Source organism: Bison bison, unplaced genomic scaffold (assembly GCF_000754665.1).
Source record: "Bison bison bison isolate TAMUID 2011002044 unplaced genomic scaffold, Bison_UMD1.0 scf7180017864479, whole genome shotgun sequence".
In the NCBI taxonomy this organism is placed as follows: Eukaryota; Metazoa; Chordata; class Mammalia; order Artiodactyla; family Bovidae; genus Bison; species Bison bison.
This window is the reverse complement of record NW_011495039.1, coordinates 2,845,130-2,863,627: the sequence shown is the minus strand read 5'-3', so window position 1 is coordinate 2,863,627 and position 18,498 is coordinate 2,845,130. Positions and strand designations below refer to the sequence as shown.

General features: G+C 37.4%; 1 protein-coding gene across 1 annotated transcript in view; it reads left to right on the top strand.

Annotated features, from left to right (window-relative positions):
- DGKB (diacylglycerol kinase, beta 90kDa) overlaps positions 1–18,498 on the top strand; it is an 873,198-nt gene that overhangs the window by 278,448 nt on the left and 576,252 nt on the right. Inside the window, exon 12 of the mRNA XM_010862153.1 lies at positions 11,286–11,384. Within this exon, the coding sequence (XP_010860455.1) occupies positions 11,286–11,384 (99 nt within the window). The remainder of the gene's footprint in view (positions 1–11,285; positions 11,385–18,498) is intronic.

Sequence of the window (18,498 nt, the reverse complement as noted above, 5' to 3'; positions counted from 1 at the left end):
CAATATTGTATTGGTTTTGCCATATATCAACATGAATCTGCCACAGGTATACACGTGTTCCCCATCCCTCCCTTCTTGGTATCCATACATTTGTTCTCTATGTCTGTGTCTCTATTCCTTCTTTGCTCATAAGTCCATCTGTCCCACCGTGTATTTGTGTTAATATACAACGTTTGGTTTTCTCTTTCTGACTCTTTTTCGTCTGTATGACAGTCTCTAGGTCCATCCACGTCTTGGCAAATGGCACAATTTCGCTCCTTTTTATGGCTGAGTAGTATTCCATTGTCTACATGGCCCACATCTTCTTTACACATTCCCATGTTGATAGACACTTAGGTTGCTTCCATGTCCTGGCTATTGCAAACAGTGCTGCAGTGAACATTGCAGGATTTTTTAAATTGTGTATTTAAAATGTGAACACTATAAAATTATGCACTGCCTCCTTTCCTGATATAAAAGCTTTTAGAGATTTTAAGTTTCTTTATTTGACTCCTCTTCTCTTTCCCCTATTTAATATCTTCTGCCTTTTTCATTCTATGGGAATGACTCTCCTCAGAGTTACCATTGCTAATAGTGTCTTAGTGATAATCAAAGCATCTTGAAATGTTTTTCTTGTTTTACATTCCATTTTGCTTTTCTTGTTTTCTTTTGTTTCTTGGTTCTGACACTGAAAATTTACATTTCTAGCCCCATAAATCTCCAGTTATACACTTATTTTTGGTCTTGATCCTGATCCTAGTCTTATAAGAAATTAGGCCTTTCTTTTTATAGGAAAGAAGACACTGTGTCTGAATAAATTCTGCTTGTATAATCTGAGGATTTCAGGTGCAGTTCAGTTCAGACAACATGACCCTAGCATCTTCCTCTTAAGGTCAATTTGAACCTGAAGATGACTCTTTTGTCACTACAACAAAGCACTTTATAAGCTATAAATGTCTTCAAACCCCACCTTCTACTCAGAGCACGAGCACGGAAGGGTTTAATGCAGAGTCAGAGAGAAATGGAGCTTCTCAGGGTGCTTCTTAGCTTACTAAACTTTCCCAAGACCTGAGGCTTCTGGCTAACTTCAGCTTTATTTGCTATAAACCATGATCTCCAGGGTTCTGTGAGTGTTTGGTTCATGAAACAAAACTCAAAATTAAAAAAAAAAGTTCTCATGTTTCCAAAAGAATACATATATACACACACATACACACACACACACACACACATATATATAAGCTTCTTATACGTAGCTTCAGCTTCTGTACTCTTGGCATTTTAACGTTAAGCAATTATATGAATATATTTATTAATTTATTGATTATCTGCCTAGGTTAAATAGAAGATATCTACCTCTGACCATTTCTATATTTAGTATGATCTATACTTCGCTCTTGAACTATTGTATGAAGATTTCAGTTTAAAGTTGATCTGGTCTTGACTGACACACTCCTGATAACCTTTATTTTTAAAAAATATTTATTTATGTATTTGGCTGTGCCGACTCTTAGTTGGGGCACATGGGTCCTTTAGTTGCAGCACGTGTGATCTACTTCTCTGACCAGGGGTTGAACCGGGGGCCTCCTGCCTTGGGAACATAGAGTCTTAGCCACTGGACCACCAGGGAAGTCCCCTGCTTGCCTTTAAACAAACTGAATGTACTTTCTTACGTCTTTATGCTTCCCAGAAAGTGCTATAAATATAGTAAAGAGCTAGCAGAAGCTGTGAAAGTGATGGGATATGCACCATCAGAGCTGAGTGTTAGGGAGGCCTGTCTGAATGGAGTCTGCATGGAATAGATTGTAGAGAGAAACAAAGAGAATGAAACCTGCTTTCATTTCAGTGGTTTTACAAATGCTATCACTTCCTTTAAACCTAGGGCTTTGGCAATTGCTTGTGTCTTAATTTAGTCATAAGTTAGACCAACCATATTCTATAAGTGTTTCTGTTCAACAACTAAGGCAGTAGTTGTATAATCTTGGACAAAGTATATACAAGCTTTGGCCAGTTTCTGAATTGTCAAAATGGATATAATGATACCTATCTTGTAAGACATTTTTTATAAAAATTAAATGAATTTAAAAAAATCTGTATAAATATGTTTAGTGCAGAATCTCATACATAATAATGCTTGCATGTGTGCTAAGTTGATTCAGTTGTGTCTGACTCTTTGCGATCCCATGGACGGTAGCCCATCAGAATCCTCTGTCCATGGGATTCTTCAGGCAACAGTACCACAGTGGGTTGCCATTTCCTTCCCCAGAGGATATTCCTGACCCAGGGATCAAACCCGAGTCTCTTAAGTCTCCTGCATTGGCAGGCATGTTCTTTACTTCTAACTCCACTTGGGAAGCCCATACTAGTGCTTCAAAGTGAAGTCACTCAGTCGTGTCTGACTCTTAGCGAACCCATGGCCTGTAGCCTACCAGGCTTCTTGGTCCATGGGATTCTCCAGGCAAGAATACTGGAGTGGGTTACCATTTCCTTCTCCAGGAGATCTTCCCTACCCAGGGATTGAACCCACGTCTCCAGTGTTGTAGGCAGACACTTTACCGCCTGAGCCACCAGGGAAGTGCCTAGTGCTTAGTGATCGACAATTACTTTCACAGTGAAGGCTAGGTAAAATGCCATGTGTGTGTGTGTGTGCATGCTCAGTTGTGTCTGACTCTTTGAGACCCCATGGACTGTAGCCTACCACACTCCTCTGTTGATGGAATTCTTCAGGCAAGAATACTAGAGTGGGTTGCCATGTCCTCTTCCAGGGGAATCTTCTCAATCCAGGGATTGAACCCACATGCCTTGCGTCTCTTGCATTGGGAGGCAGATTCTTTACCACTAGTACCACCTGGGAAGCCCAGGTAAATTGTCATGTGGGGGCAGAAAGCCCAACCTCTGGCTCACAGAGGGTACTCCATGAATGTTACTCAAACCATCTCTCTCCCTTCTGGAAGGAACTCTAATTTCCCAGTCTAAGAATAACACCTGCATGTTCTAAAAGCATTCAGAAACATGTGGTCCTGAATATCACTAGAGCCTAGACTAAGCTGATTTATTTATATTCACAAACTCTCTTCTATGAAACATAGTAACATCATGCTTGCAATGATTGGAAATAGAGCTGGAAGTCGATCTCTTATCCTTGTCTTTCACCTCTATCTCATATATTCAACCTATCACTGAGCCTCTAAGTTTCCTCCTTAAAATATCTCTCTCAGATTTGGTTTTTGTCTTCACCATTCACAGCCCAAGTGCAAGCTCTTAGCACCTCTTAACTAGATTAGAGTCAGAAATCTTGGCTTACCTCCCTAACAGAAGGTACTTTTCCTATAACACAGGCTGCAAACCACCTCCAGAATCAACTTCTGAAAATACTGTTTTGTTATCATATGCCACCTTTGGCAATCCATAATAGTTCTGTGAAAATAAATGCAGCCCTCACCTCTTCCCACCTCAACCTGGTTTTCATTTCCCTAAATATGAGAGCCAAGCCTAAGCACATGACGTATGTAATATTCCCTTCCATGCCCAGACCCTGCTATAAGTTGAGTTTGTCTGTGGACAGTTCCCAGGGAAAGCCATGCTTCACCCTTGTTATTTAGCTCACCTTGCTTTATTTTATCTTTTAGAATTGTTAAAAATTGTATTTATTTTTCTGTGTTTTGGGTCTTGATTGCCACATGTGGGCTTTCGCTAGTTGCGGCAAGCAAAGGCCACTCTCTAGTTGCCATGTTCGGGCTTCTCACTGCTGTGGCTTTTCTTGTTGCAGAGCACAGGCCCTAGGATGAGTGGGCTTCAGTAGTTACGGCACATGGGCTTAGTTGCCCCATGGCATGTGGGGTCTTCCCAAACCAGAGACTGAACCCGTGTCCCCTACATTGGTGGATTTTAACCACTGGACCACCAGGGAAGTCCCTTGCTCACTCCGATTGTCCCGAATGCACCCAACTCAAATTCTAACTACACTTCAAGAACCAAATTAAGTTCCGTATTTCCCTTGAGATTTTCCTTGACACTATATGTTTACTTTTTCTGAATACTTTCCAAACTTTTATTCCATACCAAAGGAAGACTGAAATGCTGTCTAGAACTGTCATGTCTGCATGCTATCATTGTCTACACTGCTCGATCACAGTCTTATCCAGCTCCAGATCCAATATATACCTTGGATCACCCTAATCACCCTAAATCTTGATTCAGTGCCGAATATAGAGGATATCCCCAACAATTTCACTTTCATGACAGATATCCTTTTCTTCTTACTGCTAAATAGTGAATTTTAAATGTATGACTTAAATTGTTTTTTTTTTAAATCCTGTAATCCTCAAATATACATCAGGTATACAAGTGTGTGTATACAAATACTTAAAGATATAAAAAAGTATTAGTTGCTCAGTAGCATCTGACACTTTGCAACCCCAGGGACTGTACACTGTGAGGCCCTTCTGTCCATGGAATTCTCCAGGGATGAATTGGAGTATGTGGCCATTTTCTTCTTCAGGGGATCTTCCCAACCCAAGGATCAAATCCAGGTCTTCCACACTGCAGGCAGATTTTTACAGTCTGAGCCACCAGCCACCTTTTTATTCAGAACCTGTGGATTCTTGATGTTACAGAATTTTGCCATCATTTAGATAAGAAAGTTAGGCGCTTAGAACTGAGTTTTATCTCCTTTTGTAAGTCTCACCACTTAAAAATGAAAACAGGAAAATCCTAAGAAAGAACAATATAAACTGCCTTCTAACATTTAGGCAGCCACTTCCCTGTGCTTGCAATTCAATCAGCTGGGCTGAATGTCCTCATTGCTTCTTTTTTCCTCCTCTTGCTGACATTCTCTGATCCTTAAGATATCACTGTTTAATCACTATTATTAGAGAGATGCAAATCCAAACTATAGTGAGGCATCCCCTCACACGGGTCAGAATGGCCATGATCAAAATCTACAAACAATAAATCTTGGAAAGGGTATGGAGAAAAGGGAACCTTCTTGTCCTGTTGATGGGAATGCAAATTGATACAGCCACTATGGAGAACAGTATAGAAATTCCTTCAAAATCTATGAATAAAACTACCATATGACCCAGAAATTCTACTACTAGGCATATACCCTGAGGAAACCAGAATAGCTAACACATGGAAGCCATCTCGATGTGAACTGATAGATGAATGGATAAAGAAGTTATGGTACATATACACAATGAAAAGTTGGCTAAAAGCTCAACATTCAGAAAATGAAGATCATGGCATCTGGTCCCATCACTTCATGGGAAATAGATGGGGAAACAGTGGAAACAGTGTCAGACTTTATTTTTTGGGGCTCCAAAATCACTGCAGATGGTGACTGCAGCCATGAAATTAAAAGACGCTTACTCCTTGAAAGAAAAGTTATGACCAACCTAGATAGCTTATTGAAAAGCAGAGACATTACTTTGCCAACAAAGGTCCATTAGTCAAGGCTTTGGTTTTTCCAGTGGTCATGTATGGATGTGAGAGTTGGACTCTGAAGAAAGCCAAGCGCCGAAGAATTGATGCTTTTGAACTGTGGTGTTAGAGAAGATTCTTGAGAGTCCCTTGGACTGCGAGGAGATCCAACCTGTCCATCCTAAAGGAGATCAGCCCTGGGTGTTCTTTGGAAGGAATGATGCTAAAGCTGAAACTCCAGTACTTTGGCCACCTCATGCGAAGAGTTGACTCATTGGAGAAGACTCTGATGCTGGGAGGGATTGGGGGCAGGAGGAGAAGGGGACGACAGAGGACTAGATGGCTGGATGGCATTACCTACTCGATGGACATGAGTTTGAGTGAACCCTGGGAGATGGTGATGGACAGGGAGGCCTGGCGTGCTGCAATTTATGGGGTCACAAAGAGTCAGACATGACTGAGTGACTGAGCTGAACTGAATAAAAAGGAATGCATTTGAGTTGGTTGTAATGAGATGGACAGACCTAGAGCCTATTAAACAGGGTGAAGTAAATCAGAAAGAGAAAGAGAAATATCATTTATTAATGCATATATATGAAATCTAGGACAGAGAAGGCAATGGCGCCCCACTTCCGTACTCTTGCCTAGAAAATCCCATGGGTGGAGGAACCTGGTAGGCTACAGTCCATGGGGTCGCTATGAGTCGGTCGTGACTGAGCGACTTCACTTTCACTTTTCACTTTCACGCAATGGAGAAGGAAATGGCAACCCACTCCAATGTTCTCGCCTGGAGAATCCCAGGGATGGCAGAGCCTGGTGGGCTGCTGTCTATGGGGTCGCACAGAGCTGGACACGACTGAAGTGACTTAGCAGCAGCTTAGCAGCATGGAATCTAGAAAGATGGTGCTGATGAACCTATCTACAGGGCAACAATGAAGAGGCAGACATAGAGAACAGACTTTTGGACACAGTAGGTGCGGGAGAAGATGGGATGACTTGAGAGAGTAGCATTAAAATGTATATATTACCGTGTGTAAAATAGATAGCCAGTGGGAATTTTCTGTATGACACAGGAAACCCAAAGCTCGTGCTCTATGACAGCCTAGATGGGTGGGATGGGAAGGGAGATAAAAGGGAGGTTAAGAGGGAGGGGGCATATGTATAGCTATATGACTGACTTTTGTTGATATATGGCAAAAACCATCACAATATTGTAATCGTTCTTCAATTAAAAATAATTTTTTTTACAAAAAAGATCTCACTCTTTATACCTGTTGATTTCTACCCTGAAAGCATTTTCTGGACATTCTATTAAAATAGGTTGTCATTTGCTCCTGGTTGTGGTAAAATGTTCATGGTCAGGCAGGACTCACAGTATCGGTGGATACTTTTCATTTGAGCTTGGCAAAAGCAAGCCTATATTGTGGCTATAGATTATTGACTTTTGGTATCATGTAGGACTACTACTTCTTTTAAAATAGTCAACTCCTAGCAATAATATTTAAAAGTTTCTAATGACTTAACAATATAAAGATTCATGCTTTAGCAAATGCCAGCGTTAACACAGCACCTGAAATGGAAAAATGTTAGAGACAAAAATACATATAAATCAACAAATATTTCTCTAATCTGGTCACTTCATTTTTCTGCAGAAAAACTATTTCTTTTTCTTCCAAATTCTTATAGAAATTTATTTCCTATTTTTCTTCCTTTCAACTTTTTAGATTCTGTTTTTTCTCAGTACAACACCATCACTCTTTTCTCAACTCCATCCCATAAACACATATACATATATACACACATACACACAAGCTTATTCACACATTTTCTTTTTCTTCCTAAATTGAGACAGCTTTTTTCAATAAACACAGATCTGGCTCTAAATTAAGTGCTATTAGAAATGTTGTAAACTCTGAAATTATTTCCAAGTGTTTAATTCACTTCCAGAAATAGCTGGTTTATATTTTATGAATTTTCTAGCTATGATACTGATACCCTTACACAGAAATGGAAGTTTCTGTACATATAATAAAAAATATGACCTGATGATTTCTATGCCTTAGTCTAAAAATGCAAAGGTAACTGTGAACAAAAATAAAAACACTGTTTAAAAGGTAACAATTTCTTTACTCTGGGGCTCCATTGGCCATTCCATTTAAGAGGCAGCACTCATTAATGGTCTAGTTTATTGCTCTTCTTGATGAGTCTTTTTCTCTGTTTTGTTGATTTACAATCTGGGTTATCTTTAAGAGAATTGTCAGACTTCAGTATCTTACTGTCACTGACAAGGACTCAGCTTTGACTTTTTTTTTTTTTTCTGTAAAATGGCATGGTGATGAGTTTAAGCAACTTGTTATTATTACTGATTATACTCACTTTATTCCTTTTTACATTTTTATTTAAAACATATCATACATATAGAAAATTATAAATATCCCAGGGAGAGAGCTCAGTGAATTTTGCACAAATGAGCACCATGTGTAGCTAACACCTGATGGAGAAACAAAACATTACCAGTAACCTGAAATACTTTTGGGCTAGTGGCTTTTAAATTCTATTATATGGTTTCTATTTTGTTGGTATTTCCTATTTTTTTAAATAGACTTCATTTGTTGCAAAGTTTTAACTTCACAGCAAAAATGAAATACACTTTTAATCCTGATAGTCTTGGGAACCATAAGCATTTTCTCATTGTCCTTCATATTTTATAGTTCGTCTTCAAGTATGTTTATGAACAATATGTTCAGTGCGGTAGCCCTGCTATACACACTGTGGAAAAATCAGGATTTTCCAATGTGGTGTCCTCAGCTTTGATACTTCCAGCTACAAATAATGTCATGATGTTGATGGACACCCACACATATTTAGCAGCTGCCAGATTCCAGTCTTAAGCGAAGTGTAAGGTACCTTATACGTTATTAGTTAATACAGACTTCTTAAGGAGGAGAATTTTCTTGCACTGTGTCTTCCTGTTTCACTGACGATGATATGGTTACTGACGTCCTTGTGGATCCTGCTACATGCTTCTGTTCCTGCAAGACTCTGTCTCATAGCCACTTGGGACCACATGGCAATCAAACGGGCAGTGCCGTGCTGATTTCATGTAGCTCTGCAGGGAAGCCAGGGCTTCCCAGGTGATGGTAGTGGTAAAGAACCCACTTGGCAGTGCAGGAGACATAAGAGATGTGGGTTTGATCTCTGGATTGGGAAGATCCCATGGAGGAGGGCATGGCAACCCACTGCAGTATTCTTGCCTGGACAGAATCCCCATGGACAGAAGAGCCTGGTGGGCTACAGTCCATGGGTTGCAAGAGTCAGACATGACTGAAGTGACTTAGCACGCAGCACACATGCCGGGAGCAGTGTTTCATAGGACCCGTTCCAGTACCTATGCTCTGAAACCCTCAAACCTCAATATGAAGAGGTACTCCAGATATTCTGTTTGGCTTAACAACTTTGTAATTCTTTCTGAGTGCTCAGTTCCTTGTTTGTTTTGCTGGAAAACTAGCTTAAATACCAAAAAGCTGTCATTAAATTCATTTTATTTTTGTTGTCTTTTATTACATCTGGTAACCCTCAAATAACTGTATAGAGAGGTTAGTCATCCCTTCCCATATCAGTTGCAGATTGTTAGAAATGCATGGGATGGAGGCAGGGTGGAGGCTGAGCTGCTGAGCTTGTGTAGGTGGTCAGTGCTGGCAAGATCTCAGTATTCTGTCTCTCTGTCCTTCAGAGTTGCATGTAAAACTTCAGTCACTGCAAGCATGAAAATTCAGTTTTTTCTCACTCTGTGCACACAGAAATTTTATCTTAGAGTCTTGCATTGTCAGTTTTAAATAGGTAGTGCAGGATGGAAAAGCAGAAGCTTTTTGTCTGTGACACCACAGTACAAAAGAGCCTTCAAGACACACAGCCTGACTTTGATTTTTGGTTCAGTTTTCGTAGCAATTGGTACATTCCTTTCCAAGGGCCACCATAATGAAACACTACAAAATGAGAGCAGAAAGTTATCCTTTCATAGTTCTAGAGGCTAGAAACCCAAGATCAAGATGTTAGCGGGCCATGCTCCCTCTGAAGGCTGTAGTGAAGAATCCACCCTCAGCTTTTGCTGATTCTGAGAGTGGGCCCCAATCATCGGTGGTCCCTGGCCTTTGGCTTCGTCACCAAATCCCTGCTTCTGTTGTCAATGACCTCTTGCCTCCACGTCTGTCTCTTTATATCCAGATGTCTCTCTTCTCATAAGAAAGCCGGTCATTGGATTAAACTCCAAGCTATTTCAGTATAACTTCAATTGAACCTGAATATGCCTACAAAGATTTTAGTTCTCAATGAGTTCATGTTGTACAGATACTAGAATTCAGGACATTAATTGGGGAAAGACTCAATTTAACCTGCAACACTTGATAATCTGTTTGGTCTGAATCCCAAATTTCAGGGTCATGATTTATTCTGAGAAAATTGATGAAGTCTAATATATTAATAATATATTTAAACCAGTCACTAATTTTATTTTGTGGAAACTATGCATTTCCATTGGCCAGATGATTGCCTGTTAATTTAGTTCTATTTTGCATATGGCTCCAAGTGCTTCTTTATCTTGAATTCCCCTTGCCTCTTGACAAAGCAATGCCTGGTAAGATGAAACCACTTTTTTAATAAGGAGTTTACGTGTCACTGAGAAGCAAAACTGCTAATTATGGATGAATGTGTAAAGGTATTTTTATTTCATGTACTGTGGCCTAGTGTGAGTTAATTACAGTACAAGTAGCCTTAATTCCAAGGCAGGACGTTACCATGATAGATGTTTTAGATCCAAGGACAACAGAAATACCCCTTCGGTAGTGAACTACTCAGGTGAGCTCTTATCGCCAGCAGCACATCTACTCTCATTAGATCCTGGGCTTGGTTGTTAATGAACTGTTACAAAGGTAGGCTTGTGTGGGAAATTAATATAACCAAGATTGAAATGGGTAGCTTTTGGTTCAGAACTGAAAAATAAGTCCGCTCCTTTTTGGTTCTGAACAAAACATGTTATTTTATTAACATCTGTAATTTTTTTAAAAGCATGACTATTTCATATTCCATTGATAGGGAGTAGGGGATAAAGGCATCCATAGGTCCTTTAAACAACTATTACCTTAACAATTCTATATGGCTCCAATAAGAATTATCACCTCAATTAAAAAAAAATCACTTATTTAATATACCATAATATAATACTTTAATTTCAACTTGTGGCCAGGTTTGATAAAAATATCAGTTTAAATTCATACATGTTGAGAAGTAAATTACACTTATGATTATACACTTACTTAATGTAGAGCTGATAAATACAATATAAAGATAAATTTTTATAATCATAATCATCTTCTTATATTTATATCCTGCTCCCACTGAGATGAATCTCTGGTTACATTTACATATTGAATTAGAAAGTTAAAACTAATGATGGGATCAATTATGCCCCATACTGAGCTGTGCACTTTGGAATGACTTTGAGAAAACAGGAGGGTCAAAAAAAAAAAAGCAGCCACAGTGCACAGTGATTTCAAGATTATGCTAACAGATAAGCATAGGAAGGATTGTAATGGATGATAATGTGTGTTTGTCAAAGGAATCAGGCTTTTCAGGGGAAAAACCTAAAGGACATTTCTAATATAAACATTTCTGAGAATTAGAAAATATAGGCTGGGTCACGGAGGTTGCTGCTCAGTTTATTTAAGGCAGACTGTATAAGAACAGATGTCGTAGGAGTCCCTTTATGATCCCATTTGTTTGTTCTTGTAATTCTTTGAATGTATTTGCTGCATCTCAGGTGAAGTAGAATCTGCTTCATGTTTGCTGTTGTTATGCAAAATGATAGTTTCCTCTTTCTCCTTCCCTAGCTGCATAATAAATGTGCTTCTCATCTGAAACCTGAATGTGACTGCGGACCTTTGAAGGACCATATTTTACCACCCACCACAATCTGTCCAGTGGTACTGGTGAGTTTTTCCTTCTCATTATTCTGCTATGACTTGGGATTTCTGTAACTAACTGGTGCACCGTACCACTTGATGCTTTCAGAGGTCATTTTCCATTGATCAAGGCAGAGCTCAGTAGACCTAAAATACCTCCTTACTTCAGAGAAGACCTCTTTGCCCACTATATTTCCTTTTGCCTTCATGGCACAATTAACTTATCAGTAAGGTATGCTCTAACTGAAGCTGACTCAGGTTTTATCACTCAGTCATGTTGTACTTACCAGAAATTGTATAGGCAGAACACTTCCACATTTTACGTGTTTTATAGATCGAGCTTCCCAGAATAATGAAGTTATTCTTATGGGCAGTTTTGCTGGAGATGCACATTATGTATCTTCAATTGGGAAGTCTCTCACCTAAGCCAGAGGCTACTTAGAATGAGGACACCCACCTGGAAGAGAGCTGTGCACTGCCACGAGGTGTATTTTATGTTTTATTAGTGAACGATAAATTTAACTACCTGCAAAACAGTTACTTGATTCAATAAATATACAAGCGAAAAAAATGCATAAGTAAAGTTACCTTGATAAGAGCAAATCCTGATAGAAAGAGAAGCAGCTATTCAAAGATAATATTCACATTACCTTTCAAAATCCAAATTGTTTCTAAAGTGAAACAGTTATTTTACAAAACAAACCATTTTATATCCATAATGCAGTTCTCATTTTTTTTTTTTTAACAACATGGAAATTAACTAGCTGGAACTTCAGTTTGATGTAAAAAAATAACAACAACTAAGAAATGTTAGACAAATACTTTTGTAAAGGTCAACTTAGAAATTAATCAAATTACTCAATTTGTACCCACTTATGATTCATTTTGTAATTATCTGTAAAATACTGGATGTATTTAAATGCCTTTATTTAAAAAAATTAAAAACTCTTTATTTTCTCAAACTGCAAAGAAAAAGAAGAAGAAAATACCTCCATATTGCTGAGGATAGCAATAACCAATTCTAAATTTCCCTTTATCATGTAAGAATTATAAGACATCCTGTAGTAAATAAGATTAATTAAAATTAATGAGAGCCATATTAATTTTTTTTATTCTTTTGTAGTATTTTCTTAAAGAGAAAGAACTTGTAGAATTTTTATCTATTTGCATTTGAAAAAATACATAGTAATTTTTACTGGTTTAGACACATTCTTAATCTCAGATTTTAACTCTAAGGAAAAAATCTATTATGTCATTCTATTATCCAACTATCTGTGTAAAACCCTACTAAATTCAGTGAGCCAGGGGACTATTTCTTTGACCTACTTATGTCAGCCTCTAGTCTTATAAGCTCAAAAATGAGATAGAATCTTTTATTATCCCATCCTTCCTTTCTTCGAAAGAATCGAAGGTAAAGAACATGTGTTGAATAAATGGTTTTGTCTTGAACAATCTTGCAGACTCTTTCGTTGCTTTTGTAGACACTTTTGATTCTGAAGATTTATTTTCTCATTAAATCTTCCTAAGGCTTTTTATCATGATTTGTATCTCAGCATTTGCTGTATTATCATTTTCTTGGTACTAACTGAAGTATTAGGCACTGTTAATCACCTCATCCTTCATGAATGTCTACCTTCCTTGACTCCCATTATCCCACCCTCTCCTGATTCTTCTTGTGTTTCTCTGGATATTTGCTTTTCATATCTTTCCTGGTTTTCAAGAGTTCAGCCTGCCCCATGTTGGCTGCCATCCATATGCCCTACCCTCACTCGCATGTCATGGTTTTCTGCTCTTAACATTCTTCCCAGTGAGATCTTGCTTAGTCATTTATTTCATTATTGTGTTAATTTGTACTAAGTTCAGCCTCTGCTTATGAGTCTCAAGCGCTCAACCTGGAGGTTCCATGTTGTTCACGTGCATGATATATTATTATAAGTAGTAACAGTAACTTCTACTTATTAAGCACATATATTATACCAGCTACTATGCTAAATATCTTAGTCCATTCAAAAAGTGTTTTTTTTTTTTTAGTATTAACAGTGGAAAGAAGCCCAAATAAAATCTTTGTCTTCATAAAGTTTTCATTCCAGTGGTGGGAAATAGGCAGTAAGCAAAGCAATAAGTAAGTTATTTAGTAGCTGTTTATGCCTCAGATGGTAAAGAATCTGCCTGCCATGTGGGAGACCCAAGTTCAATCCCTGGGTGGGAAAGATCCCCTGAAGAAGGGAATGGCAACCCACTCCAGTATTCTTGCCTGGAAAATTCCGTGGACAGAGGAGCCTGGAGAGTTACAGTCCATGGGGTCACAAAGAGTTGGGCACGACTGAGCAACAAACACTTTCAATTTTATATTAACTTACTGGTGGCATTTAAAGTTTAAAGGACAAAATTAAAGTGGGAAAAGAAAAGAAGGAATGTTGGAACTGCAATTATAAGAAAGCAAGTTAAGAGTTCAAGGAAAATAGAGTTCAAGGAAATAGTAGAGTGAAGAGTTGAGGAATGTGAGAGAGTTGCTATTGTGGCTCTCTGGGAACAGAACTCTGTAGACAGAGGAGTCACCCAGGAGGAGAAGCACAGACTCAGGCAGGAGAAGCCTGACATTATCTGAAGACATTAGTGACTGAGTCTGTTTTGCAGGGCGAATAATAGCAGAGAATTTCAAATATGTCTTAAGATTTTCATATGCATACGTAGGGACAATTTAGGCTATTCTAAGGTCGTTAGCCTTTACTGTGAAAGACATCGGAAGTCAGACCAGATGAGAATATGATCTGACTTATATATTTAAAAGAACATCAGCCTAACGTGTGCTTACGGGCTAACACCCGAAATGGCACTTAGATTTTCTTTAGAAAAGTAGGAAGCTGCCTCATTGCTGAGAAAAAGGATAGTTTGAGAGTTTTGCGGATCAGGAAGAAATTACACAACAGTCACTTGGAAAATGGGAGCTATGTGGATCAAGGAAATAACAGATGATTGCCAGGGAATAAGGAACAGTCTCGGATTAATAATAGTGAATTTAGAACAAGATAAGTAAACTTGAATAGGTACATTTCTCTGGTGATATTCAGTCTTATTTCTCCAGTTATATTCTAATTCCAGGAGTAGAATAGCCATGGGTCAGCTTTAATGAGAATGTGTTTTACCCAATGTGATCAAAGGAGAGGGAATCAAAGGAGTTGAGAGTGTGTGCAAGCAAGTAATTGTAGGGATTGGCTATGGATTTTAAGCTAGGAAACAAGGGAAGTTAAAGACATGGAGAGTAAAGTACACTAAGGGATGTTAAAAAAATACATTTGTGGATTACAGCGGGATCAAAGATTGTTGAAATCAACCTTATTAATGTCAAGTTACAAGAATGAGTGAGATAACAATTGAGGTTATGGAGGGGTTGCAGTTATTGATGATGATAGGTATGAATTAATTTAAATATCACAGTGATGCCAAAAAGTAAATATTGTAACTTTCTCGATTTTACCTATGAGAAAAGTGAGAAACAGAGAGATTAAGTAAATTTTCGGTGTCAGATGGCTATGAAGTAGCAATCCAAGATTAGAACCCAAGAACAATCATTCCAGAGCTTGTACACTGAGCTCATAATTTCTAGCCTTTCTCCAAGTCCCAAGATAGATCTTCTCCTATTGGCCTTTTCTAGAACCTTCATTTTCCAACCTTCCCAAGCCAGAAGCCTAAGAATTGTCATTGGTGCTTCATCTTGAATATCAAATTTATCACTAGGCAGCCTATATTGATGTTCTTACTTCTCTCTTTTGCCTTCAACCCAACTGTAACTGTCTCATATGTTACTCGCAGATTGTTTTCCAGAATTTTCCTAATATTAGTAGAATTATTATAGAATTGCCTCTTCTTTGCATTCTCCACACTGCTTCCGGGATCCACTTTCAAAAACACAATAAAATATTTTTCTACTCAAATATTTTAAAATACTTAAAATATTTTTAGTGATTCCTATTTGAATTACAAACTAGCAAGGAAAACAAGGCTCTTTAACTGAATCACTCTACGTAATCGCTTACACACCATCTTACACGCTAGAAATCAAGCTTGAAATTCTCTAAGTATACCTGCTCTCCAAAGCCTTTGTGGTTTTGTACAAGTCAATAAATTGGCCTGAATCACTTTGCCTTGTTGCCTTGCTAAGTAGAAATTAAAGTTTGCTTTCTGATCATGAAATTAGTACCTGATTCTTAAACCCATTGGCTATTTAAATACTAAAACTTTAAACAAATTAATAAAGTTGTTCTGCACACAAAATTGCTTAATATGCTTCAAGTGATAGACTCTGAGGCTTTTTAATTTGTGAACTTTCAATAACTTCCCAGGAATAATTTCACACTGTATCTGCTACTGGAATTTTTAAACTTTCATTGAAAGAAAATCCTTAGTCCTCACACATAATACAATATTTTTTATTCTCTAATGACAACTTTCTTCTTAAAAAATATAAGTTCTCAGTTTCTCATGATCATGTGAGTTTCAAACTCAGTAGCAATGTGGTCAATAGCATTATTTATAGCTCATTCTAGAAAATATGGAATGAAGAATTAAAACCTAACATTTTATTGAAGTTTTTAATCCCTTTGACTCTGTTGTCAGGAATCGGTTATTGAATGAGCAATGTAAACTTACTACAGATTAGATATCTTATCTCTGGTTGAAGCATTTTAATGGCATACTTCTAGGTCAAGGTCAGTAACAACAGTTTTATATTTTAGAGCATCCCTTCAGGTATTAATTTTATTCATTTATTCTTTAAAATTTCTATACCTCTCTTCTCAGGCCCCAAACTCTCCCAGATACTTATTAGCTTTAATGATTCAATAGATATGTGCTCACCTGTTATGAAGATTAGCCAAGTCAGCATGTTCTTTGCACTGATGACATGCTTTTATAAGCATACACTAAAAATTACTTCCACAGTTAATTTGTCTTGATAGTGTCTCTTTCCATAAAATAAAGCCAACTATTCTGAAATTGAAATAGAAATGTAATCAATGATTCCATATATCAAATATAATCATGGATTTCTGGAATTGCAATTGATTTCTAGCATATTTTAAGTATACGATCAAAAGAAGCTTCATCGTGTAAAAGTTATCTACGTTCTTTGTGACTGTGTTTATGAACCTATAATGCTTTCTCTGAGGATTTCCCAGCAAAAAAAAAAAAAATTAAAATGATTAGAACTATTCTGTCTCTACTTCCATACTGAAGATAATTCAGAACTGTTTACAAAGTAGATTTCTTGAAGGTCTATCCTCATCTCACTTCCAAACAACTGGAAAGTGAATCCAATCCAATCCAGTTAGTCAGGGCTCTTGATCAGCAGCTTAATTTCTAGAAAAAGCCATTAACCCTTACCAAATGATAGTCAAAACAGATGTTCTTCCTTTAATGGACTCCATAAAAAATGCATTCCTGATTCTTATTTCAGATGATTCTCAGAAATCTCAGATTCCCAATCCCACTCAAATGTCAATGTAAAAATGGTAATAATTTCATATAAATCATGACCTGAGGAGCATGAAAATTGCCCACTCTTTCATGAGTTTTACTCCTAACCCAGGCAGATTTGGCCCATGTTTTAGTCCCTCAGAGGGACTAAATTATTTGCTTTAATTATTTTGTACCCCTATGTCATCAACCTACACTGAAAGGCTTTAAAAAAATACTATGAAGCTGCTCCACTGTAATGAAAAAGGTATGTTTTTAGAGAGTCCTTCATTTCCTAACAGAAGTCCCTTTCCGCTCTGTTTATCATCGTTTAATAACCTCTGAAGGTTAGTATTATTATCATGTTTCATCTTCTATCCTTAAGAAGAATAGAATTTATACTGACGTTTGACTGTGATGCTCAGTTGTATGTTATTTATTTCAGTGTGCTAATCTGTGTCTGTTGTTATCCATTTCACAAATTTTGTTCACTATAATGGTCTCATTCAGTACTTCTCAAATTATTTTTGATAGTACAAAATTTTTTTAGGTCCCAGAAATCAATGGAATAGGCCAAATAGAGTCCATCTGATTTTCAGAATAATTTTACAGTGGAAGCTTTAAATTTGATACTTCCCTAGAACTATGGTCTGCTGCTGCTAAGTCGCTTCAGTCGTGTCCAACTCTGTGCGACCCCATAGATGGCAGCCCACCAGCCTCCCCCGTCCCTGGGATTCTCCAGGCAAGAACACTGGAGTGGGTTGCCATTTCCCTCTCCAACGTATACAAGTGAAAAGTGAAAGTGAAGTCGCTCAGTCGTGTCCAACTCAGCGACCCCACGGACTGCAGCCCACCAGGCTCTTCCGTCCATGGGATTTTCCAGGCAAGAGTACTGCTAGTCTTACATTAATTATAAATTTTATGTATTTTTTTCTAATGATAGGCTGAGTGTCTATGATTACATGTGTTTTTATAATAATTTTCAGTTTGTGTTAGGGTTTTATTCAATTAATTCTGCTCCTGTCAACAAATGCATACTTGCGATGTCTCCTGAGGAAGTAGCTTTTTTAACTTTTTATTTGAACAGCAAAAGCAGATCACCATAAAAATCATTTCTATTATATTTAGCTCTGTGATTTAATTTTCTCTTTATAAAATAATTACTTTACATTAGAATTTAAAAGCAAGCATTTTGATATTTGGCAAAACTAATACAATTATGTAAAGTTTAAAAATAAAATAAAATTAAAAAAAATAAAAACAAGCTTCTATTCTCTAACAAGGGGCTAATTAGTAATTTTCTATATCAACATATATTGGTAAAGTTGATAAAATATGGGGACTATGTAATGTTGATTACTTTAAATCTGGATTTATAGTACATATAAGTATCCATTCTTCATGTAACTCTTAAGACTATGCCTTTAAATTGTTTTTCAGATCATTGTTGATGAACAATGTATATTATTTTTATTTATAATAGCTGTAGCACCAGATTCCTCTTGTTTTTCCTTCTCTTTCCTTCTTTCTTTCTTCCTTTATTCCACTGACTTTTATGGAAGTCACCAAAGTTAAAAATTCAGATAAGAACTGTTCTCTTATTTACTGTAATTTTGACTCTGTTGGGCAAGACGGGCAAGGAGATTACATTTCCAGTGTGTAAATCTTGGCTTACTAGGGCTTTTCA